At 42.9% G+C, this 25,941-nt stretch overlaps 2 protein-coding genes across 5 annotated transcripts in view; one reads left to right on the top strand and one right to left on the bottom strand.

Moving 5' to 3' along the window:
• LOC107378896 (collagen alpha-6(VI) chain) overlaps positions 1 to 542 on the bottom strand; it is a 41,049-nt gene extending 40,507 nt beyond the window's left edge. The window contains exon 1 of the mRNA XM_054740803.2: positions 228 to 542. The gene's annotated coding sequence lies outside the window, so the exon portion shown is untranslated. The remainder of the gene's footprint in view (positions 1 to 227) is intronic.
• An 11,473-nt stretch (positions 543 to 12,015) lies between these two features.
• rpp25l (ribonuclease P/MRP 25 subunit-like) lies at positions 12,016 to 25,905 on the top strand. Of its 4 annotated transcripts, none has more exons than XM_015949635.3 (3): positions 12,035 to 12,137; positions 17,031 to 17,079; positions 24,709 to 25,905. In XM_015949635.3, exons 2-3 carry the CDS (start codon positions 17,053 to 17,055, stop codon positions 25,333 to 25,335), a joined length of 654 nt encoding a protein of 217 aa, XP_015805121.1. In that variant the 5' UTR covers positions 12,035 to 12,137; positions 17,031 to 17,052; the 3' UTR covers positions 25,336 to 25,905. The 4 variants fall into 4 exon arrangements, with proteins under 4 accessions (XP_015805123.1, XP_015805121.1, XP_015805124.1 ...); XM_015949636.3 differs by lacking the exon at positions 12,035 to 12,137 and adding an exon at positions 12,160 to 12,178; XM_015949637.3 differs by lacking the exon at positions 17,031 to 17,079 and having other exon boundaries at positions 12,016 to 12,137.
• The last annotated feature ends 36 nt before the right edge of the window (positions 25,906 to 25,941 follow it).

The raw sequence follows: 25,941 nt of genomic DNA, 5'->3' as shown, positions 1-25,941 counted from the left end.
TTATGAAGCTTTCCATTGTTTTCATGTTCAGAAACTAAAACAGAACAAGGTGAAACCAGAGCTGACTTTTCCATTATTAACAACAAAAGTTTTAGCTTAAATTTTCTTTAACATCCTCCTCCTGTTAACCAGTAAAACTGAACTATTCTCCAAATTAAAATATGGCTACTTATAAATATTCTCATGTGAACCAGAGCAATCGTGAAAAATACATGAAAGAGACTCACAGGTCTGCGGCTGAATCCAGAATGGAGCTGCAGGATGAGGATGAAGATGAAGAGGTAGGACAACCAAACTCCTTCTCCCTTATGTAGAGCTGGATGTTTGGCTGCTCCCTCGTTTGTTCAGAGTGGGCTTGGTCTCTTGGTTTGCGTTCATGCAGGCTCTGGACAGAGCTGCAGGCAGATGGATACAGGAAACCTGGTGATGCTTCTTAAACGTGTGACATAATCCAACTTCAGCAAATCAGTTCTGTACGGTGAAGATGAACGATGGAGGAGCTCAACGTTATGTCTTGAGACATTGAAACAACCCGGCCTGACCTCTATCATCATCAGAGTTCATGAATGGCAGCAGATGTTTCAGCTCACCCAGAAGAAACACACAGCTTCCCTTTGGGTGGGCGGTGTGTGTGTGTGTGTGTGTGTGTGTGGGGGGGGGGGGGGGGGGGGTTTACAATACATCACTGAAAGGTTCTGGAGAAAACCATTCGGCTGTTTACTTTACTGGAACTGATTAACAGAGGAGAAGAAGAAGGAGGCCGCCAACCATTCTGAGGAATTTCTGCTGACGGTTTCTTTTGTGGATCTGGATCTGTAGGCTTGGAGCAGATGTGCTGCTCTCACACTCAAGCTGATGGGCACGTAAACAATGAACACCCCAAACACGAATACCTTCATTAGAGACCAAAGTGAACCTATCAGCTTTTAAGAGCTTTTTAGCTCCGCTGACACATTCGCAAAGCTGATGACTCAGTGTATAAAGTCATGGCCACAAACTCTGAAATATCCATGATCCTCTCGATGCAAAGGAGCAGCAGCTCTATCCTAACCTGGCAAGCCCTCCTGTAGGTAAATCAGCCTGGCCACAACCCACATGAGCTCGGTGGTGGGGCAGAATCTACGCTTGTCTTTCAAACTGACTGCATGCTGTTGGACAGTGCTAGCTGGGACCAATCAGAGCATCAAACAATGTGACATGCTCATTGGTGTGGAAATCAGTCAGCAGGGCAGTCCACAGCACCAAACACAGGTAGAGAAGAAGAAGCAAGCCCATTCTTCTTCAAGATGAAAGACTTAATTACCTCCATCTGCTCATATCTAAACGAAAAGCCCCAGTCTAAATCTTCCAAAGTTTGTGCTAAAACCGTTTAAAACAGAAAACGTTCCTGAGCGATGCCACCTTTGTAGTTTTTAGTAGTAACAGCTCAGGTGCTAAAGCCTGATTTATACTTCTCCATCTGTGTCGATGCAGACGCGCAACGCCAGGAAGGCATCAAGATGGCGGCTTGAACAGTCGTGTTTTCTCAGGAGCTCCGAAAGACCGCAGATTTTGTTAAGTAACTTTATTCTCCTACCACTCGAAATACAACTATGGATACCCAAAAAATTATTAAGGATGCAAAGCTGCAATTTGTGCCGTCAAATCCCAATGTTAAGACGTCTCTGCATGCTAAAGTCAGTGACCACGGCTATGCTAACACTGAAGCTGCCAACGTGGGTTTAAACAAGCGAGAACGGGGAGCAGACTCTGCGCCGCCAACTTCATCAAAACAACCGCCGGATGAGAAAAGAACAAAATCTCTAGAGAAGGAAAATGATATCTCCAATAAAACTATTATTGAAGCCATTCTGGGACTTGAGAAGAAATTTGAAGTGCAGCTGGAAGATATCAAGGAACAAAACAGACAAAGTGCAGCTATGGCTGCCAGCTTGGCTAAGGCTGTGGAGTTTAATGCCGCAGAGATAGTTGACTGCAAACTGAAAGTTGTTAATCTGGCAAATGCGAATGAACAGCTGCTTAAAGAAAACGAAGACTTAAAAAGAAGAGTGAGAGAACAAGAGCGCTACCGAATGAGGTGGTGCTTAAAGCTAAAAGGGGTGAAGGAAGACAAAGACGAAAACATTAGAGTGAAGGTTTTGCAAACGCTTCGGAAGATTGCCCCGACTTGAACTTAGAAGAGGCCGTTGATGTGGTTCATCGCTTAGGGAAACAAGTTGATGGCAGAGACAGAAACATCATTATTTTATTCACACAAAGGCGAATTAAAGAAGAACTGTGGAGGCGCACCAAAGATTCTTCAATCTGCAAACAAGAACGCATCAGCTTCGCAGAGATGTTGCCGCAGGAGGACATACAAGATCAACAGCGCCTATGACCTCTGGTGGAGAAGGCAAGATGTGCGGGTAAACGAGCCTACTTTCGTGGTCCACATGCCTTCATTGATGGACGCAATGTTGAGGACACACAGGAGAACTAAAAATGACAAAAACTGAAATAGTGGAAACTTGTTAGCGGTCTGAGGAGCTCAGCATTTAGTATCTTTCTTCTTTCTCTTTTTCACGTGGTGAGTGATATTCTATCTATAGTTCATGTTGAATGTTAACATTTGTTTTGGTTCTTTAAATGTTAGGGGTTTAAGAGAATCTGTTAAAAGAAATGCCTTATTTTTGTACTGCAAAGGTAAAAAATCAAACTGTATTTTCCTACAAGAGACTCATTCATCTGATGTATCTTTTTGGTCAAGCCAATGGGGCAGCAAAATCTTGTTTAGCCATGGCTCAACAAGGTCGGGGGGTGTAGCAATTTTATTTAATAACTTTCCTGGGGATCTTGTAATACAACGAACTGACTTGAATGGTCATTGGTTGATCGCTGTAATGAGAGTTGAAAGTTTGTTTTTCATTTTAGTCAATGTTTACGGATATAACAATGAAAATCAGAATAAAAATATGTTAGAAGATATAACTTTAAATATATCTGAACTTAAAGATCAATACCCTACATATATTTTAATGGGTGGCGATTGGAATATGACTCCTGATGAATGGACTGATAGATGGCCTTCAAGGACAGGTAGACCACAAAGAAATAACCTAATTATAGAATTTTTGATAAACAACAATTTGACAGATATTTGGAGAGTAAGAAATCCAGAAATTAAAAGCTTTTCCTGGTTTAAACCAAATAGAACTTGTAAATCTAGAATAGACTATTGGCTAGGAAGTGGCAACATTCTTAACCACACTGTAAATGCTGTGATGTCAAATGCACCTCTTTCTGATCATTGCTTTATTGAACTATGCTTAAAATCGGAAATTAGACAATCAAATAAAAGAACTTATTGGAAGTTCAATGCCAAACTTTTACAAAATGAAGATTACTGCAACATAGTCAAAAAAATTATAAAAGATATTATGGCTGACCGTTTAATTGTAGGATATATCAGTAAATGGGAATTCATTAAATTCAAGATTAGAGAATTTACTATTCAATTCAGTAAAAACATAAGTCGAAAGCAAAGAGAATATGAATGTAAATTATTCCAAGAAATTATTTATTACTGTAGTAAGGATGATCTAGATAGCCAAGAAAAGAGTAAACTTATGGAGTTGCAAACTAAATTAGATCAGCTCTACCTAAATAAAGCAGAAGGAGCTTTTGTGCGTTCACGCGCTAAATGGATAGAGGAGGGGGGAAAAATTCCTCATATTTTTTTAATTTAGAAAAGAGCAGACAGAAAAGAAATCTTATATCTTCCCTGTTAATTGATGGTATGGAATGTGACGACCCTAAAATCTTGGAAAACGAAACTTATACATCCTATTCTAATTTATACTCCTCACAGTTCTCCCAAGCAGACTGTGATGCCTTTTTTGATCAAATAGATAATCTGATCCCTAAAATTAATTAATCATTTAAGGAAATTTGTGAATCTGAATTGAAGAGTTAGATACATTGGTTAAGAAAATGGCGCTTAATAAATCCCCTGGTCCAGACGGGCTTACAGTTAATTTCTTCCAATTTTTTGGGAAGACTTAAGGGAAATCTTATTCAAAGCTATACTGGCCGGTATTGAAAAGGGAGAATTGATGTCTAGCATGAAACAAGGATTAATTACATTAATTCCTAAACCAACCAAAGATAAGCGACAATTGGATAACTTAAGGCCCATAACTTTATTAAATACAGATTATAAAATTTTCTCTAGCTCAATTGTAACAAGGCTTAAACAAGGGGTTTCAAGTATAATTAGTGAGACACAATCAGGGTTTTTGAAAGACAGGGACATTCATAACAATATCAGATTGGTTTTAGACTTACTGGACTACAATGATCTAATTAGTGATGACAGTTTTATTCTTTTCTTGGACTTTTATAAAGCTTTCGATTCAGTAGAACATCCTTTTATTTTAGAAACACTAACTCGATTTGGATTTGGGGATAAATTTAGGAAGATAATAGATATACTGTATAATGATATAAATAGCTCTGTGTCGTTGGGCCATGGCACTGGTAAAAGATTTAGCATTTAAAGAGGAATTAGGCAAGGGTGTGGAAGCTCTCCGCTGTTATTCATAATGGTTGTGGAGATGCTCGCAATTCTAATTAAAAATAGCAATGTGGCCGGAATTGAGATTATGGATAATACTTTAATAATTAGTCAACTTGCAGATGACACTACTCTTTTCTTAAAAAATGAACATCAAATTCCCCTAGTAAAACAAATAATAACTACATTCTCAAAAGCTTCAGGCTTAAAATTAAATTTAAATAAATGTGAACTATTGGCGTTAAAGGAATGTCAGTCACAGTTTTTGTGCGATATACAGGTGAAGAAGGAGGTAAAATGTTTGGGCATCACAATTTCAAAAGATCACAAAGTCTTAGAAAAAGTGAATATTTCAGATAATGTTGACAAATGTAAGACAATCTTAAATAACTGGTTACAAAGAGACATCACAATTTTTGAAAGAATATTATTAACCAAAATGGATAGTTTATCTAGATTTATATATCCAGCTTATTCTTTAGCAATATCAAATAAAGTTATTAAAACAATTAATAGCTTAAATTTTAATTTTATTTGGAGGAATAAATGCCATTATATATCTAAAGATGATTTGGTTAAACCATACATTGAAGGTGGTGGAAACGCAATTGATTTTGATGTAATGAATGGTGTTTTGAAAGTGAAATGGTTAAAATCCTTTCTAAATAATCCACACTCCATCTGGTTTTTTATACCAAGCAAGGTCTTTAACATACAGGGGGGTATCGATTTTCTTCTAAAATGTGACTTTGAAATTACTAGGCTACCTATTAAACTCTCTGCATTTCATAAACAGGTCCTTCTTTATTGGAAAATGTTATTTAAACATAACTTCACTCCACATAATAGCCCAATTTGGAACAATAGATATATCCTAATGAACAGAAAATCTATTTTTATCCAAGATTGGTTTTCCAAAGGTGTTTGGGCAATTGCCCATTTTGTAGATAAAGGACATGTTCTAGAACATCAAGATTTTTGCCAAAAGTTTAATGTCCAATGTTCTAAGAATAAATTTAATCGGGTTATAAAATCCATTCCACTGTCACTTAAAAACATAGTTGTAAATGATATAATATATTCTGGCATCTCCCCCAGGTTAAGACAACTGTATATAGATGATATTCGATTTTGTGATGATAAATGCAATAATAAGTTTCTAAGAGCTTCATTAAGGAATCTTTTTTATCCAAATTTACTTAGACGTAATTACATATTAAAAGATTTCCAAAGGGAAGAAATTGAAAAAATAAGAAGTGATTATGTAATATAACCTTCCCTATTGCTCCTAAAGGGAAAGAAGTCCAATTTAAAATTTTGAATAAAATCTACCCAACAAATAGACTCCTTGGGGATAGATTCAATATAGAAGCTGGTAATTGTGTATTTTGTGAAACAGAAGAGGAGGACTTAGACCATCTATTTTTTGTGCAATTTTATACAAATATTTTGGTTAGATTTTCATGTCTGGCTTTGTTCTAGTGGGATTCAAATTGCCCCATTTACCTTAAATAGGATAATGTTTGGAGTGTTTTTGAAAGAAAAGAAAGTTAATTATGGTGTTAATGTGTTATTAATCTTGTGCAAACAATTTACATATAAATGTCGATTTTTTAAGACCAAACCAATAGCCTATTGGAAAAACGAATTAAAATTATTAGTTAAATCTTTGAATTTAGTTAAAAAGAAAAAGGCAGATTTTTTTATTTCCTTTGTAGAAGATTTTGAGACAGTAAGTTAATAATCTGTTAATTATGTGACCCCATCGTTAGATTTTCTTTTTTTTTCATATACATGAAAATGTTTAATATGTAAGTAATGGTTATCTTTTGAATATGTAATGTAAGGTGCATTTTGTTTGTATGTTATCTTATCTAATTGTATGTTATCTTATCTAATAAAAAAAAAGACGCGCAACGCCATTGCGTCAGCACAAGGGCTCTCCTATGCGCTTGCAGAGGAGATGTCAAAAGTCAGTGATGCCACAAGCTTGTGATCGGTCAGGACACCGCTTCCTTTAAATTCGTCAACACCTCTGCTAATGCTCCATCAAAACAAAAACAAAAATAGATGTGTAGAGGCAGACACGGAACATATTGAAGAACGCCACTCGGAAAGAGTCTGAAAATATGAACGTTATTCACCCGTGACTGAAGGGAGTCCAAAGAAATGCAGCAAGTGTTTTTATTTGTGGACAGAAAAGACAAGAAACATGAGTTTAGAGGTGCTGATCGCATGAAGACGTGGATGAGTCTCTGAAATACATTACAACAATGTAACACTATAGTAAATTTGGGGACCGGATACATGACTGCAATGGTGGTAGGACACCCCAGAATAACGCTACGCCCTCTGTTGTCCTGGCAGGGAATTGTATTGCAACACTCCCCAGGTGACGGAGAAGTCTGAGTAAAATGTCTCCATCAGTGCATGTGCGTCTCTCCCTCACAGAGCTGATGTAGAAGTATAAATTAGGCTTAAGCCCGCCCAACTTCTCTCTCTACAAACATAGAGCACTGTGATTGGCCCAGTCTAGAACTGCTCGGTCCTATAGTAGACCTGCTGAGGCTACAATGGAGCATAACCACACCAACCTGCAGAGCAATCGCTACACTGCCACAGTTGGTCTACATGTCCTAGCTCTATGTCTGAATCATCACATAATTCCTTTCATGTTTCAGCTTCAGGTCTCAGAAATTAGAAGTGGAGTTGCTTTTGCTTCAGATATTTGTACAAGAACTGTTCATATCATTCTGATTCGTTTATCCCTCCATACTGTTTTACAACTTTCATGCTTTTATCTGCGCAATCATCAAACAACTTGGAATAATCTGAATCTGAAAATAGCTGAACAACACAAGGCACTTTTCCTCTGTGTGATCCGAGGATTTCTCTAGAATTTCAACCCTGAGAGGAAAACGGAGAAGACTTCTCTTTTGGGATGTTGGTAAATGTAGTCCCTCTGAGGACCCTGCAGACGGACTCACAGATAGGATCTGGCATTCTGTGGAAAACAGATTAATCTAATTACAAAGACTTGTTACTTTGTCAATCAAACTGACTCAGATAACTTATTTGTCTCAACAAAACAGCAGAGCTAAGGTCACTCACATCTGAAATCTTCTTTTTGGTTTGGCTTTTCCCTTCAGGGTTGGCCACAGCCCTTCATCTGAAATAAAACACATTTAAATCAGTAAAAATCATAAATTAGTGAAATCAAAGTGGGTGCAGAAGACCTGTAGTAGTTATAAACGAAACACAGTATTTTCCTGACATCTGTGAATGTTCACAGCATCCAGACCAGACACATTTAACAAAGATTAAGTGAATTTTGGCCCCATTTCAAAAGAGCTGACTATTATGTTTTGTTTTGTGGATTGTTTTAGTCTCAGGTCTTTCTTCTGGGACACGCTTTGGTTCAACAGAACCCTGGATCTCTACATGCTCCATTACATCCATAAAGTACAACAACTTGCTTGTTTTATGCTGTACTTTCTCTTCTTGGCAGCTGGTCAAAGCAAACATTTTTCTCTGACTTCTCTGCAGACGAGTCAGAAGGACGTTGTGAAACCACCAGCAGCTCAAACGTGTACAAGCTGAGTCCTTTAGATCTTTTTAGAATATTCATGAACAAGATGTTTGGTCCAATATTAGGTTCATCAGATTATGGTGAGTGATATTTAACGAGCCATCGTCCTGCCAGCTGTACCTTGGCGTTCTGGTGATTTTTGAAACATCCTTTTGAGAAATCAGGTTACTTCTGAAAAACGGCAGTCCTGCTGGCCCCAACAGAATGAGGTGGGGATAATTATGAAAAGGATTTCAGTATTCTTGCTGTAGAAACTTTGCTAAAACCATCCTTGCCAGAGCTAATGTTAAGGTGCTGGTTTCACAGCCAAGCCATGGGGAAGTCAGGATAATCTCTCTTTAGGATGAGTCAAGTTCCTGACTTTTATCTCAGACTCGCTTCATGTTCTTGGCGAACGTAGAACTCCCAGTAGGATGAATACCATCGGCTGAAGCTGATTCTTTTGGACGGAATTTAACGTGTTTATTGGCTCGCAGCAATAATCTCACAGGACCAGCAGCAAACTGGTTCTGTAAACCAAACAGAACTGAAGGCGTATGTAAAATATTTGTGCAGAAGGCTCGTTTTTGTTTTGTTTAAGGCAAAAGTGATATTTATTCAGCTTTTGGGTATGTGGGACTTCCCTTGTTTCCTTTGGAGCCAGTATTCAATTCTCTGAGCCAAGTTCTGCCCAGTAGAACCAGAATATGCAATGTGTGGTTGTTTTAACATCATCTGATCAGGAAAGCAGGGATGGATGAAGGAGGAAGTTGGCTGCTCTGTATTTAAACTGCATTAAGCTGTGTACGGAGAAGTTTAAAGCTAAAACAGCTCCTTCAATAGGGAGCTTAAGTCACTTCCGGACCATGGGTCCCCGGAAGAACGAAAAAATGAATGCAAGCCAATGGGGCTAAAAATATACATTATATCAAATGTTTAATATTTAAATAACTTATTTTACTCAACATGAAGCAGAGTGTTATGAAAATACAGTTAAAATGACGATAAACTCTCTAAGTAAAATATAGAACTTTGAACTATTAGAGCCTGTTGGATAAATGTTGATGAATTGGGCACTTTGCACACACTACCCCTCTCCCTGCTTTCACATGATCGAAGGCGCGCTGCACGCCATGAGTGCACATTTAGCCGTTTTTAGGAAAATGTTTTTACGTGAACCACACCTTTAACATGTTTGGTGCAATGGCGGTTTTAAACGGGGGCCCACAGGGGCAAATTTGAAACATTTGCAATATGTTAGCCTAAATCTGTCTATAGTTTTGCATGTAAATATACATCATACCTAGAAACTACTGTAGTTCATTTTGCTCAAATAGAAATAGAGGCCTGCCTCTAATTCTGGTCCTTCTTCCAATAAAGGCCTGGAGCTTGATGAGCTTGAGTCAAATACAGTATTAGACAGCCTGTATTAGAGGATTTACGGTAAATGTATTTTGGGGGGATTTTTCCCCAAAACGTAATTTTTTTAGATGGACTTTTCTAATATAAGTTAAAAATGAGGGAAAACAGAACTGAAAGAAAAAACCTGAGAATTTCCCAATGGCACAAACTGTGTCAAAAAGGTGCCCAAAATGGTCCGAGAGAGGTCTGCCTGGATGAATGGTGGTTTTAAACGGGGCCAACAGGGGCCTGGACCCCTGTAGAACCGGCTCTGGCCCCTGTTATGGCCCCTGTGCTGAAGAGATCGGATTTTTTTTTCCCGCGCTGCCTCGGAGACGGGAATTAATGCGCTGCAGCGTTTCACACGGAGCCTTTAAAGCGCAGCACACTCTGTGGACAGAACTGTTTACGGGGTGGATTTTTGAATACAAGATTAAAATTAGTTTAAATGGGACCCGAAGAAGTTCTTGAGGACGCCAAACGGAAAAGACGCTAAGAGACGAAGGTAAGTAATAGTTTATTTTCCTGACATCAGTATTTTGATCGTAGTCGCACGTTTCTGTCATTTACTTTTAAGTTCCTAACTGAGTCTATCCACAGTTAATACTGATTTGTTGTTCCTTTGTAACATTAACTGTAAAATAAAAATGAAGTTGCTGCATTTTAAGCCTTAGACACGTTGAGATTGGATCACAGTATTAATTTATCTATGACTTTCTCGCACCACTGACTGGAAGCATCAGCGGCCATGAAAAGAAAAAGGGACATCTTGTCCTTTTTTACGGCTGTTAATAAAGAACAGTATAGGCAGAGAGAGGATGAAAGTCACAAGGGAGCTGAGAAGCAGGATGAAAGAGAGAAGGAGGAGTTGGTTGGAGAGGAACCAGAGAGGTCAGAGGCTGTCCACCCTGAGAGTGAGGAGGAGGAAGATGTAGGCTGTGAGGGAGAGAGTGAGGAGCAAAAAGAGGGACATCTTCTGTCATGTGCACTGTGTGCACTACCGTCAGGTTTGTGGGTGTTAAACAAACCCCTCTGTGTTTGCAGCTCATATTGTGTGTAAAATGCATTTGAGGCATGCTGACTCTGGACCAAAATTTCTGTTGTTTATATTTAATAAATAGATAAAATAAGACTCAGAGTTAACTAATTATGACTTTTATCCTCATGCTAACATTTATTTTCTTTCAGATATCAGCAAGTGCAAGGATGACCCACCTACTCAGCCTCATTTGAGAACATTTCCAGTGACATTAATAGGAGACAGAAGATGCAGCTTTCAGCCAAGCTGGTATGAAAGTCATCCAATTGGGTTGAATATTCTGTTACTATGGACTCTACTTATTGTCATGCATGCAGACATTTTAGCCCACCAAGTAGCGCAGGAAGTGTGTTTGACTCACCATGTGGATTTAGGAACTGGAAAAAAGCAACTGAGAGAGGAGGGGGGTTTTCAGTACACGCAAAGTCTGAAAGGCATAAGGATTCAATGATAGCGTGGAGGGACTACCAGAGGGCTGTGAAAGCTAATACAACATTGGCTAATATACTCGACAAGGAACTCAGTAAAAAGGTTAAAGAAAATCGTGAGTTTATCAAAACAATTGGTGAAGTGATTTTGCTTATGTGTGTGTGTGTGTGTGTGTGTGTGTGTGTGTGTGTGTGTGTGTGTGTGTGTGTGTGTGTGTGTGTGTGTGTGTGTGTGTGTGTGTGTGTTGACTACAAAAAGCAGATTGTATTGTGCAGATATTTTATTTGTTTGAATGTTTATTTTTCATATGTACAGTTCATATAATCTTCAAATAAAGTCACAAACTATAATAATTGACTAGAATTGTTTTTTACTCAAGTCTCATGTTGCGGTGAAGCATTCAGAATTGTTATCTGAGTACCATAAAAACATGCCAGTTTTACTTTCACAAGTAAGCCATTACTGCATTCGCCGTAATAGTTTACTTGTTCATTGTCTTTTAATATGATTTTTTTTCTTGTGCCCCCATGAAAAAATACTGGCCCCACAGTGGCCCCCCTGGAAAATTTGGTCTAGAACCGCCCCTGGTTTGGTGATGTGCAGGAACAGGTGGAAATTTTTGTCTCAATGGAACTTCAAAATAGAATAATTTTCAAAATAAAAATGAATTTGCATACATTCTTTACCAATTGATTTTTGCTTTTTGGATCGATGGCCATGATGGATGTGTCAAAGTAGATCAATGTATTGTTACATTGTGAGTACATTTTGAGGCATGCTGAAATTTACTGAAATGTCCCTGGAGCTTCCGTTTGTCACCTGACGTGTTAAGAGAGAAACAACAGCTGTGTTCAGTTTGCTTTGAAACATCACAATAAAAACTCTTAATTAATTATGAGTTCTGCAGTCTTATTTGCTTAGACAGTGTAACAAAATAGTCCTTGCTGTGATGGAGCATCTGGGCTTGTTTTCCATGGTTTTCATAGGAATTTTATTGTTTTTCTGAAACGTATGATTCGCGGTACTTTAAAAAACTACAAGTGTCTCGTGAGTTTACGACAGTTTTTGTGGTTTTACGGTAACGTAACCTGTTGTGGTAAACATGCGGACTCGGAGCAGTGTTCAGTAGTAAAAGGAAAGAAGTAAAGGTAAGAAGATAGTGTTTTCATGCTGCAGCGGACCACCTAAGGTTTTTATCTTGTGTTACCCCTTATGACCTGCGTTTGTCTTATTTATGACCATTTTAAAAACACTTGTTTACTGAACGGTTAGCTTTAGGTGAGTCCGGGTGAAGCAGCTTCCTGCGGTGAGGTTTATTATCATCTGAGGTGTTTTCAGGTCAGAGTTTGAACAGCCTTGTTGGCACATGTGGTTAGTTGGAGTGGTTGTTGTTTGAAGTTAGCTGTCTAGCTAGTGTGCTAAAGGCTAACACCGCATTGAACGCGAAGTTAAATTATATTGTGTATCATTTCTGCGTGTGATGATGTCATAAGCATGCCGAACACTTAAAAAGACGCAGAATTGTATTTTAAACCTTCGTTTAAAACCAAGTTCAGCGACGTCATCACATCTGGGTAAAAATGCTATTTTTGTGTGGAGTTTGGTTTGCGCTCAGAACTGAATTTTATATCTGTTTAAAAACTCAAAAGGTTGGAAATGTGTTTAATCATGACTAGGGTTGCCAACTCCCTGAAAAATAAATAAGGGACACCTCGCGGGCAGGGCGCTCCAGGCCACCCTTCCCAGCGTGGTGATTTTTTTGCTCTTTTTTTGTGTGTGGGTGTGAAAGGATTTTTTTTTTTTACTATTTGACTTGAAGTTGGTTTAAGAAGATGCATATTCTTTGTGATATGAAAACATGGGAAACAAATGATCATTTAGCCATTTATTTATGGCGTGAAATTACAAAATTATTATAAGTAACAAAGGTATTTTTCTTAAACAGAAAACTGTTATGCTCAACTTTTTGTGCAAAATGACAAAAAAAAGTAGGTCTCTTTCTTAAACGGTAGCCTGTTATGCTTTACTTTTTAGAATATAAATAGCTCTCTTTAAAACAACTCTGTTCTGCTTAACTTAAAATTGTATAAATTAATAGAAAACAACAGAAAGAGCAACGCTGTAACTGCACATTGAGTGCAATTAGAAAAGTGCAAACAGAAAGTCTGTGGAGAAGCTGTAAACATATTTGTGCCTCAAAGGCCTTGACTGTAGCCTATGGTTGAAGTAAAAAAAAAAAAGTCCAAACTCATGAACTCAAAAACTCAATGCTACATTATGTGAAAACAGACTATTTTCGCCATTTGTATTTCTTTTGAGATCTTGCTGCATTTAGGAGTTGTTTGTCTTTCAGTACTGCAGAGTAAAACTCTGAGCAAGACATGTCACAATTTAGAGTGACAATGAGCTCACATCTAATTATTTCAGTAGAACATTTGTTCCGCACATCAGTCCACTTATTCTTCATGAGAGAGAAAATCCTCTCTGCCAATCCAGTGGAAGATGGGATGCTGAGTACAAACGATACAACAGGCTGGATGTTGGAGAGGTCAGCTGCCTGAAGAATTTCTATACACTTCTCTGCTGTTCCCTTGGACTGCCACTTTTCCTTCTCCTGAGGTCCTTTGGTGAGGTGCTCCAGAAGGCTGGCTGCAGTGACACACTCGTCATAAAGCTCATCCATAGAGATGTTTAACCTGCCAATGGAGATAAGAAGTAAACCTGGGTTATAAGCACCACATAGAACACTTACAGTGGTAAATAAATGGAAAACATTTATTGTATATTTATTGCATTGTATAGCTTTTATACAATACAATAGTTCACTTTATTTATTATGTATTTATCCATCCTTTTAGTTTAAAATTATCCAAACAACATATAAACCAAGACAAGGCTACATCGAAACTAAACACCCAAGTTAAAAAAAAAAAATAGAAAAACTAATGACAAAACAGAAACAGACAACAAAAATAATAAAAATAATGGTAAACAAGCCCCAACACAGTGGGTTTTTTTTTCTTCATATAAATACCTTCACTTTAACCAGAGGGTTTAAAAAAGCAATGTTTACTTACCATATCTGCTTCTGCCATGGCCTTGTGGACGACAAATGGATCGAGGGTTCCCCGTAATTTCACGTCCTTTATGTTTTTCATGTGGCTACTACTAGACGCATGTTGCTTGAGGTCAGTGAGTCCACCATGCCCTTTGGAAAAACTGCGCCGGTACACGGTGCAGTGCGCTTTATAGGTGTTCTCGCGCAGTTTTTCCAGCCAGGAATTTTCCTTTTCCCATTCCTCCCTGTATTTTTGAAGCCTTTTTTCTTCTTTCTCGGAGGGGTACTGTCGTCCGAGACTTGTACAGCAGTGTCGGCGTTAGTTTCCCGGTTGGCCGTGCTGTTTGCTGTCGTCTGTTTTCTTCCGGTATCTTCTCCCCAAGCGACCGTTCCTCGACCAATGAAATAAGCGGTAATCTTATCGTCATATTCGTGTGTAAGCATGCGGTCAGTTCATTAGTCACAGAGCAGGCGAAGGGCTGGCTTTCAAACAAAGCGTTAATTCCGGTAATAGACTACAGACTAATTTTGATCCATACTATATTACGGGACAAAGTGCGTCCCTTTTGAGTTCAATACGGGACGTGCACTTTTGTTTCTAAATACGGGACGATTCCGTTTTTCAAGGGACGGTTGGCAACCCTAATCATGACTGATCAGCTGCTTTAAATGGGAAAACTTCAGTTGTCCCTAACATCCTGACTTATTACAACATATTTGTTAAAATAAAACAATTTCTTTTTATTCTGTTCAGTAGCAATCCCTTTCCTTCACAGCACTGTACAAGTTGTAATTATAAGTCTCAAAATATGTTCCGTATTCAAGAAGTAATTGAATCAGCATGCTGACACTTCCTCTGTCAAAGAGAGGGGGGCCTAACAGATTAAAGATGGTGGCAGTCACGCAGGGCTCATCAATGTCAATGGTTTAGTTGTTTCAGTGTCCCCTAAAGTGTCTGGGGGGCACATGTCTCCTTTATATTCCTGCCACACTTTGTGGCTGTTTTTCAGCATTTATTTATAATGGGGTCAGGGATGAGGTCCTGCCCCAAGTGGAGGAGTTTAAGTATCTCAGGGTCTTGTTCAGGAGTGAGGAAAAACTGGAGCGGGAGATTGACAGGCAGATTGGTGAACCGTCTGTCGTGGTGAAGAGAGAGCTGAGTCAGAAGGCAAAGCTCTCGATTTACCAGTCGATCTACGATCCTACCCTCACCTATGGTCACGAGCTTTGGGTAGTGACCGAAAGAACGAGATCGCGGATACAAGCGGCCGAAATGAGTTTTCTCCGCAGAGTGGCTGGGCTCTCCCTTAGAGACAGGGTGAGAAGCTCAGTCATCCGGGAGGGGCTCAGAATAGATTCGCTGCTCCTCCACATAGAGAGGAGCCAGTTGAGGTGACTCGGGCATCTGGTCAGGATGCCTCCTGGACGTCTCCCTGGTGAGATTTTCCGGGCACGTCCAACCGGGAGGAGACCTAAAGGTAGACCCAGGACACGTTGAAGGGACCATGTCTCTCACCTGGTCAGGGAACGCCTTGGGATCCCCCCAGAAGAGCTGGCCCAAGTGGCTGGGGAGAGGAAAGTCTGGGCCTCTTGACTTAGGCTACTGCCCCCACCCGACTCCGGATAAGCGGAAGAAAATGGATGGATAGTATTCAGGGTTTCCCACAGAAAATGAGTTAAGCCCGGTGGCTTTGGGGGGGTCCCGCAGTGCTCCTCTGTGGGGGGGGGGGGGGTGTCGCGAGTTGTGCGCTCCGCAGGCTTATAAAGCACTGGGGGAAGCCCTGGTATTGAATCATAATAATAATTATTATTTTAAAAATGAAAGTGACAGGAAAAAAGCGATCATGACCAGTGTTGCCAACTTAGCGAATTTGTCACCATTTCTAACGCCTTTTCAGACCCCCTTAACGACTATTTTTCAAAAAAGCGCCTAGCGACAATTCTGGTGACATTTCTGACCCCCCTCAACTACTTTGACTTCAACTTTGTAGCAGACTTTACCTGCAGATTAGCGAGGCATCTGAAGCGACAGGACCGTCCTTCCAGAGGATCAGAAAGAAAATGATCTGCGCATGTGCTTGCAGCATGATCACGCTACCCCCCTTGGCCAATCAAACCTTTTGTGGGTTTTCTTTCACAAGAGATAGCCACCGGAGCTACATAAAGGGCGACCGCTCCTTCCGCCATCCTGCCTCATTTCAGCAGCTGAGCTCGGCTGGCACTGGTAGGCAGCGTCGCACTCACACATGGCTTCTGCATTCAAGGAACATTGGAACTCTATGATGAGTTCAATAACGTAGCACATTTAAAACTTTTATAAAAAACAGAATAATACTGTGTAAGTCATTGGCAGGTCATTGGCAGTTTGCATGTAACGTTTCTGAATATTAAATACGACCTGCTTCTTTTTACACAAAAGTACTAAAAACAACAAAACCAAACAAAAACAATATATATATATATATTATCTTTTAGGTCAATATATAGCACTGAATCACAACAGAAGAATACATCTCAAGGCACTTGAAAACTACAACAGAATATTCATTTTAATTCAATCATACATACATTCCTATCAATTTAATATTTTTTGTGTTTAAGAGTTCCCTTCTCTTCAGACAAAATATAAATATTCCTTCCATTTTTGTGTGCCATCTTTCCTTGATGTTTTAAAGGCTGCTGTTTTGTATTCTATGGGTTTTTTATTTGAATAAAATATTAAAAAAAGAAATTAAATAATTTTTTAAAATAAAGTCACGTGGGTTTTATTTGATTTACTCTACAAGGCCGGTGACGGCATGACACAAACGTGGTGACGTCATCACGCAAGCAAGATGACGTCATTGCGTCGTATGCAAATTAGCACGTGACGTCATTTGGCGACATCTAGTGACTTTGGGGGGGGGGGGACTTCAGCTACTTTCAGTCAAAAACAGTTGGCAACACTGATCATGACCAGTTATTTTTTTATTTCATCCTGTAGGTCAAAATGACAAACGACAAAAATGTCTAGAGCAACCTCTGTTACGCAGGTAAGTTTGCACACATTTGGCCCAGACACCTCCGCTAGCTTCGCAGTTAGCATGCTAAATGTTTGCTTTTCACATGCTGCGGTGTTGGCGTGGAGCAGTGAAATCATTCCCAGTTGAAACACTTTCCCACTGCGATAGTTCCGGACATGGTCGGTATAGCTGTATTTGACAAATTTCACAAGCAGAAATTGAGGTACTTGTGGGTGAGGTGAAGAAATGAAAGGAAGTGCTTTTGCAAAACAAATAAGAGAAAATCCACGGAGTGGCACAGTGTTGCTGAAGCTGTCAATGCTGAGTTCTTCAGAGAGATCTTTGGCAGATAAAAAAAAATTTCCGATCAGGATTTGATCCCCAGGCTCCCGGTTGAAAGTCACGCAAGCTAACCAGTCAGCCAAACAGAGATCTCCCTTGTACAGGTAGCCAGGGTGCATGATCAATCGGGTCACAGTGACAGGACACACACTGTCATAGACGCATGACATTCTGTCTCAATCTGTCCCCCTGCTGATATTCTGCATTCCGTATTCTGTGCTTCAGGCTGTGTGTGTGTGTGTGAGAGCGCGCCCGCGTGCGTGTGGGGGGTCTTGTTCTGTGTGAAAATGAAGCAGTACAAGTGATAATGCTGCAGGATTTCATAATTGTTTCCTTCTCAGCAGCAGCACTGCAGGTGCTCTCCATGTCCAACATGTGCGTAAACAAGGTCCTTAGTCAACTTAAAGTTGCGCACATTTTTCCGCTAAGTTTTCTTTCATAAATCCCGAAGTTTGCATGGAAAGTTGCTTACGCAGTTTTCCGACCCCCTTTTGTGCGTAAGCAAGCTTGATCATGTTTATGTTATGTTTATGTATTTAGCAGACGCTTTTGTCCAAAGCGACTTACAAGTGATAATCGGTATTTTGCCCTTGAGGCTAACAACAACAATAACAACAACAACATTGACATCAGTCATGGAGAGTAGGGAACAAGGAGTGGACAGGAGAGGGGGGACGGGTGCAGGCAGGGTGCTAGTTTAGAAGATGCTCTCTGAAGAGCAGGGTCTTCAGGAGTTTCTTGAACTTTGAAAAGGAAGCCGCAGTTCTGGTAGTGCTTGGTAGGTCATTCCACATTTGTGGAACAATGCATGAGACTGGACTGGTCTGAGTCTTCATGGTCATGTTCAAGAAACCAGTTAGAGATGATCTGAGCTTTGTGACATGGTTCTTTATTCTGCTAGAAGCAGCCATCAGAAGATGGGTCCATGTGGTCATAAAGGGATGGACATGGTCAGCAACAATACCAGGCTCAGGTGGTTCTAAAGGATCCAAAGTGGGACCAGTACCCCCCACCACCCCCCACCCCCACCACCACCATTACATCACCAGCAGCATCCTGAAGTGTTGACACAAGGCAGGATGGATCCATGTTTTTTTTAACCGTTCTGACATGATCTGGGGAAGGAGTTTAACCCAGGACATGCAGAATCAACACACTCACAAATAAAGATCAAAAAAAAGGTATTTATTAGTAGACAGGAACCAAAAGCGCACTGGAGCTTCCAGTGGATGAGTAAAGTCCGTACTCAGCGTCTGAGGAGGGGGAGAGCAAAATAAGGTGAGTCCTGAGAAGTAAGTCTTAACTGAGGAGGTGCAGAGATAAGACTTACTGGGCGAAGGAGATGAGGAAAAATCGGGAGGGGCCGGTCGAGAGTTGGGTGAGTCAAGGTGAGTAAATCCAGGAGAGGGAGCTTGTGGGAAGCAGAGGAGTGGGGCGACTGGAGAGATGGAGAACACGGGAAGCTGAGTCCAGACTGTTATGTGGCAAAGGTGAGTTTCCTGATGAGTCACTGAATCCTGAGAAGGCTCTACTCCAGAGATGTTCCAAAAAAATCCTGAAGAAGATGTATACACAAAAATCCACAGCGAATAATAAGCCAAAAAAAAACACAAGAGGTACAAAGTCACTGCAACACTAGACGGCTGGAATATACCGAGTAGTAGTAATCATCCCGCGTTGAGGTGTGTTCTCCAACTCCTTAAGAAGCCAGTGCCGTTGATTGCTAACCAGAAGCAGCTGGGCGCCTCCCTCTCCTGAAAAACAACTCAAAGGTGGAATGTGCGACGGGAGTACTCACCCCGACTCATGACAGTACCCCCCCCTCAACGGACGCCTCCCGGCGTCCTGGCAGATGCCACCTCAAAGTCCCGGATGAGGGACGGATCTTCAATAAAGGAGCGTGGAACCCAGGAACGCTCCTCCGGGCCGTACCCCTCCCAGTCAACGAGGTACTGGATGCCCCTGCCACGGGGTCGGGAGTCCAGAATCCTGCGAACAGAATAAACCAGACCCCCCTTGTAGAACCGTGCAGGCGGGGGAGGAGCAGGCGTAGGGCAGAGACGGCTCGTGGTCACCGGCTTCACCAAGGACACGTGGAACACAGGGTGAACCCTGAGAGAGGGAGGCAGGGCCAGCCGGACAGTAGAGGGCGTGGGGATGTCCAGAATCCTGAAAGGACCCAGAAACCTGGGCGACAGTTTGCGGCTGGACGCCTTCAGGGGGATATCCTTGGAGGAGAGCCAAACCTCCTGACCAGGAGCGTAGGACGGGGCAGGACGCCGCCTGCGATCAGCAAGCCGTTTGTTGGAGGCCGCCGTCCTGTCCAAAGCCGCCCGGGTGGAGGCCCAGGCCCGTTTGGCCCCCCGGAGAAACTGTGGAACCGTGGTGAGGGCTGGAGACTGTGGAGGGAACAGGGAAGGTTGATAACCCAAGGAGGATTCAAAAGGTGACTGACCTGTTGCCGTAGAGACGTGAGAATTGTGGGCGTATTCGATCCAGGGGAGGTGCGAACTCCATGATGACGGGTGAGCAGAACATACACAGCGTAACATAGCACCGAGTTCTTGGTTCATACGCTCACATTGACCATTGGTCTGGGGATGGTGTCCAGAGGTAAGGGCAACTCGGGCCCCCAGAGCCTCTGCAAACTCCCTCCAGACTCTGGATATGAACTGGGGACCACGATCGGACAAGATTTCCTCCGGGATACCATGCAACCGGAAAACATGTCTGATGAGCAGTTTGGCTGTAACAGTAGAAGATGGAAGAGTTTTCAAAGGAATGAGATGGCATGCTTTGGAGAATCTGTCCACAATGGTGAGTATGGTGTTAAATCCCTGAGAATTCGGTAAACCACACACAAAATCCAGAGCCACATGAGACCATGGTCGAGAGGGGGTCGGCAGAGGGTTCAACAGTCCAGCAGGTGCACGGTGATCACCCTTCTGCTGAGCACAGATGTGGCAACCTGAAACATAATCCTTGACATCTCGGTACATGGCCGGCCACCAGAATGTGCGTCTGATGAGTGCAATAGTACGTCCTACTCCGGGGTGAAGTGAAAATTTGCCAGTATGAGCCCAGTGAATGACCTTGCTTCTCACAGCCTGCGGAACCCAGAGCCTGTCTGGAGGTCCCTTACCTGGATCAGGGTCAGTTCTCTGTGCCTCCAGTACCTGGTCACGTATCTCCCACGTCACACCTCCCACAACACACGCCGGGGGTAGGATGGTGGAGAGCTCAGTCTCCTGGTCAGAAGCATATTGTCTCGAGAGAGCATCCGGTTTTACGTTCTTGGATCCGGGTCGGTATGAAATCTGAAAGTTGAAACGAGAGAAGAAAAGGGACCACCTGTATTGTCGTGGGTTTAGTCTCTTGGCCTCTCTGAGGTAGACCAAATTCTTGTGATCAGTCCAGATGATGAAGGGAATCTCAGCTCCCTCGAGCCAGTGCCTCCACTCCTCAATGGCGAGTTTCACCGCCAAGAGCTCTCTGTCACCCACGTCATATCGGCTCTCTGTTGGGGTGAGACGGCGAGAAAAAAAAGCACAAGGGTGAAGGCGATGGTCGAGCGGTGATACCTGTGACAACACGGCGCCGACTCCGGTGTCTGAGGCATCCACCTCGAGTGTAAACTGGAGTTGGGGGTCTGGGCGATGGAGCACTGGAGCATTTGTGAATAGTTTTTTCAGCTTCTGAAAGGCTGCTTCAGCCTCTGTGGACCAAACAAAAGGGCGGTTAGTGGATGTGAGGTTGGTTAAAGGTATGGCAGTCTGACTGAAATTTCTGATGAATCTTCTGTAGAAATTGGCAAAACCCAGGAATCTCTGAAGCTGTTTACGTGACGAGGGGGTAGGCCACTCTGTGACCGCCTGGACCTTCTCAGGGTCAGCCCTCAGTCTTCCACTTTCGATCACAAATCCTAAAAACTTAACAGTAGAGACATGAAAAACACATTTCTCGGCCTTCACATAAAGCCGATTCTCCAGGAGTCGTTGCAACACAGAACGCACATGCAAGACGTGTTGTTCCAGAGTCTTTGAAAAAATCAAAATGTCATCCAAGTAGACAGTCACGTACTTATTCAACATATCTCCTAAAACAGAGTTCACCAGAGACTGAAACACAGCTGGAGCATTTGTTAGGCCGAAAGGCATTACCAGATACTCAAAATGTCCTAACGGAGTCTTAAATGCCGTCTTCCACTCATCACCCTGTCTGATTCGTACCAAGTGGTACGCATTTCTGAGATCCAGGCGGCTAAAAATGGTGGCGTCCTGAATGGGTTCAAAAGTGGAGGTTAACAGAGGCAGAGGATATTTGTTCTTTACTGTTATTTGGTTCAATTCCCTGTAATCAATACAGGGCCTTAGAGTCCCCTCCTTCTTTGGAACAAAGAAGAACCCTGCCCCCAATGGTGAGGTGGACGGCCTGATAAGACCGGTTGCTAGAGACTCCTGGATGTATTTCTCCATGCTCTCCCTCTCAGGTTTGGAAAGGTGATATAGTCGACTGGAGGGAAGTGGGGCTCCGGGTAACAACTCAATGCAGCAATCAAAAGGTCTGTGTGGGGGAAGAGAAGAAGCACGGTCCTTACTGAATACCTGTCGGAGGTCATGGTAGGCCGGAGGAACGTTGGAGAGGTCAATCTTCTCAGAAGGAGAGGTTGTGGAATGTTGGAGAGTTGGTGCAGCTGAGCGAAGGCAGGCTAGAGAACACTCAGGACTCCATCCTTCAATCTGACTGGTTCTCCAGTTCAGCTGGGGATTGTGGTGTTTCAACCAGGAATGGCCAAGAACCACTGGAGACTGGGGAGAGGGAAATACAAAAAATGCCAGAAGTTCTGTGTGGTTACCTGACACCTTTATCTGCAGTGGGATGGTCTGGTGAGTGATGGTGGACAAACTGCGATCATCCAGAGACGAAACCGTGAGAGGAGAAGACAAACGGGTGGTAGGTATTTTCCACCTCTTTACCAAACCGACATCCAACATAGATTGCTCACAACCAGAGTCCACCAGAGCCTCTAACTGAAATTGTTCAGAATTAAAACACACAGTGCATGGAATTGAACAACGGGAGCTAAAAGAGTCTGAATTTCCGCCCACCAGTAGCCCCGGCTTTACTGATGGGCTCTCCCTTTTCCCAGAGCAGGACAGGCTCTGGCAAAGTGTCCGGTCTGCCCGCAATATAAACAGAGACCTGACCTCAAACGATGTTCCCGTTCCTCTGGGGTAAGGCGAGTGCGACCCATCTGCATAGGTTCATCAGCTGTGGGGGTCTCGGAAAAGGAGCGAAGACCACCCAGGTTTCGGTCAGGAATAGGAGCTGGACGGGCACTGCTGGCGGGGCGCCGTAGCTCCTGGTGACGTTTATCAATGGAGATGGCCAGGCGAATGAGCCCCTCGAGAGACTGAGGTTCGGGGCACAGCGCCAGCTGATCCCGTACACGAACACTGAGGGCCTCCGTGAATGCAGCCATCAACGCCTCCTCGTTCCACGAAGTCCTAGCTGCCAGGGTTCGGAACTCTACCGACATGTCTGCAACCGATCGTCGGCCCTGCGACAGGTTCCAGAGTCTCTTTCCTATATCTGAAACGGACTCGGTCTGTCCAAAAGTTAATGTAAAGTCCGCTAAAAACTCATCAAAAGGTCCTGCTAAAAAGGCAGCACAATGGCTCTTAGCTTCCGCCCACCGTAGGGCTCTTCCACGTAGCAGTCCAATAACGTAAGAAATCTTACTTGAGTCCGTGGGAAAGGCTCCAGGTGAGCGTTCGAACGCAAGCCGGCACTGGAGCAGGAAGCTGTGGCATTCTTCGAACTCACCGCTGAATGTCTGTGAGGGAGGAGAAATGGCTGGACGAAAATGAGAAGTCTCTGTGGGGACAGGAACTCCCGGTCCGGAAGCAACAGGAGCGGCTGCTTGAGGTTCCGACCTTGTAGTCTGTGGCAGCGGCTGCGTAACCCGCTCATGGATCTGCCGGACTAGGGCCTCCAACTGCTGGTAACGATTGTGGGCAGCGTTGAGCTGATCCATAAGCAGTGGTAATGTCTGCTCCTGTTGAGACACTCTCTGAAGAAGATCTGAGAGGGTTGAGTCTGCTGGGTTAGCGGGTTGGCGGGATGATTCTGACATGATCTGGGGAAGGAGTTTAACCCAGGACATGCAGAATCAACACACTCACAAATAAAGATCAAAAAAAAGGTATTTATTAGTAGACAGGAACCAAAAGCGCACTGGAGCTTCCAGTGGATGAGTAAAGTCCGTACTCAGCGTCTGAGGAGGGGGAGAGCAAAATAAGGTGAGTCCTGAGAAGTAAGTCTTAACTGAGGAGGTGCAGAGATAAGACTTACTGGGCGAAGGAGATGAGGAAAAATCGGGAGGGGCCGGTCGAGAGTTGGGTGAGTCAAGGTGAGTAAATCCAGGAGAGGGAGCTTGTGGGAAGCAGAGGAGTGGGGCGACTGGAGAGATGGAGAACACGGGAAGCTGAGTCCAGACTGTTATGTGGCAAAGGTGAGTTTCCTGATGAGTCACTGAATCCTGAGAAGGCTCTACTCCAGAGATGTTCCAAAAAAATCCTGAAGAAGATGTATACACAAAAATCCACAGCGAATAATAAGCCAAAAAAAAACACAAGAGGTACAAAGTCACTGCAACACTAGACGGCTGGAATATACCGAGTAGTAGTAATCATCCCGCGTTGAGGTGTGTTCTCCAACTCCTTAAGAAGCCAGTGCCGTTGATTGCTAACCAGAAGCAGCTGGGCGCCTCCCTCTCCTGAAAAACAACTCAAAGGTGGAATGTGCGACGGGAGTACTCACCCCGACTCATGACACGTACAGCTGAGGTCCAGACTCATAGATGACAGAATGCATTGACCAGCTGACGTGATTGGTTCATTAGATATTTGAATGTGTTGGTTGTACAGGTGTGCCTAATAAAGTGACCATTTATTATAAATATCAAAGTTGTTCATCAAATGACTTCTGCAACAATGAAGCATGACTTAAAAAAAATACTCAAGATGAAGATTCAGCTGCAGTAGAAACTCCTTTCTCCTAATCGTTCATCCCAGAGATCCCAGTTTTGCTCATTTTGGGTGATTATTTATAATTTGGGTCAAATCTAAATTAGGATTAAACTTTTCTTTCTTTAAACGATGGTGACTTGTTATTTCTTAATATTAAGTGTGGATTATGAATTGTTCAAACCAAATAATTCAATAAATGTGGCAGAAATAAAATTCTGGCATTTGAGATGATGAAAACATGGACAACAAATGTGCCGGTTAGTTAAACGTGCTTTTGTTTTTGCAGATGGAGAATTACGGTAAAGCGCGGACCGTAGAGCGGCCTTCAGTCTGTCCGTTTACCGACCTCTGCCCCGACACCCCGGAGGTGCGAGTTAAAGATGGAAGCAAGATCCGCAACCTGCTGCGCTTTGCTCTGAGTCGCCTGGAGGCCAGTCCCTCACGAGCTGAGGAGGAGGGACGGCCCACACCTGAGGAAGGAAGCGAAGAACCACCGGGCCGGCCGCTCTGTAAACAGATCGTGTTTACCGCCGTTGGGAAGGGTGTCTCCAAAGCCATCACCTGTGCAGAGATTGTGAAGCGGCGCCTCAAGGGGCTCCACCAGGTCACCAAGCTCACCTACAGCTCCGTGGTGGAGGTGTGGGAGCCGCTGGAGCCTGCTGCCGGCCTCGACAGCCTCACCGTCAACAGGAACCTGCCTGCCATCTGGATCCTCCTCTCCAGGGAGCCACTGGACTCCAACCAGCCAGGATACCAGGCGCCCGGCCGCTATGACGCCCTCTGGGCTCCGACCGCCAGCAAGGAGGAAGGTGGCGGGCCAACGGGACAGCGAGCTGGACACCGCAGGAAGAGAGGAGGATGGGGAGGAGGACGGGGAGGAGGCAGAGGCAGAGGGAAGGGGACCGGCCGTTAAAATTAACGCTCTGGTCAAGCACCAGAAGGACTCAGGTGTTTCTACAGCATGTGGACATGTAGGGACACTGGGAGGTTTAAACTGGTTTAGTTGGTTTTAATATAAGGAGGTAGAGGAGTCTGCTCCAAACCAAATGTTTATTTGGATTTGTTTTTCTAAGAATGTTTTACCCAACTTTCCTTCCCACCAACATGTAAGAGTTCATTAATGTCATCCATCTTCCATCGGAATCTGTCTCCACGACCCATTTAAAGTCATCCAGATGTTTGTTGCTCAAACAGCTGTAATCTGATGAGGGTTTTCATAAAGTTACATGAAGGTCTGCGTACAGCTCAGATTGTGTTGCACGGTGCTGTGTTCATATTGTCTGTGACCTTTTAACCGAGGACGAACATGAACGCACCACGGTAAAGATGGTGTTGAAGAGGACGGCCGCTCTAAGCTGACAAATGTTTCGGACAAACCAAACCTCCTTCATGCTGAAGAGTTGTTGATATTTTGGTGTTCATCATAAAGGAGAGCCATTTGTGTGATAGTCACGTAGAAAATAAAGCTTTCTTTGGCGTGCAAGTGCGTTTTTATTTTTGGTTCTCTGTGAGAGAATGA

This window comes from Nothobranchius furzeri, chromosome 5 (genome assembly GCF_043380555.1).
Source record: "Nothobranchius furzeri strain GRZ-AD chromosome 5, NfurGRZ-RIMD1, whole genome shotgun sequence".
Classification (NCBI taxonomy): Eukaryota; Metazoa; Chordata; class Actinopteri; order Cyprinodontiformes; family Nothobranchiidae; genus Nothobranchius; species Nothobranchius furzeri.
The sequence above is the reverse complement of the archived record's forward strand: the minus strand, read 5'-3'. Positions and strand labels throughout refer to the sequence as shown.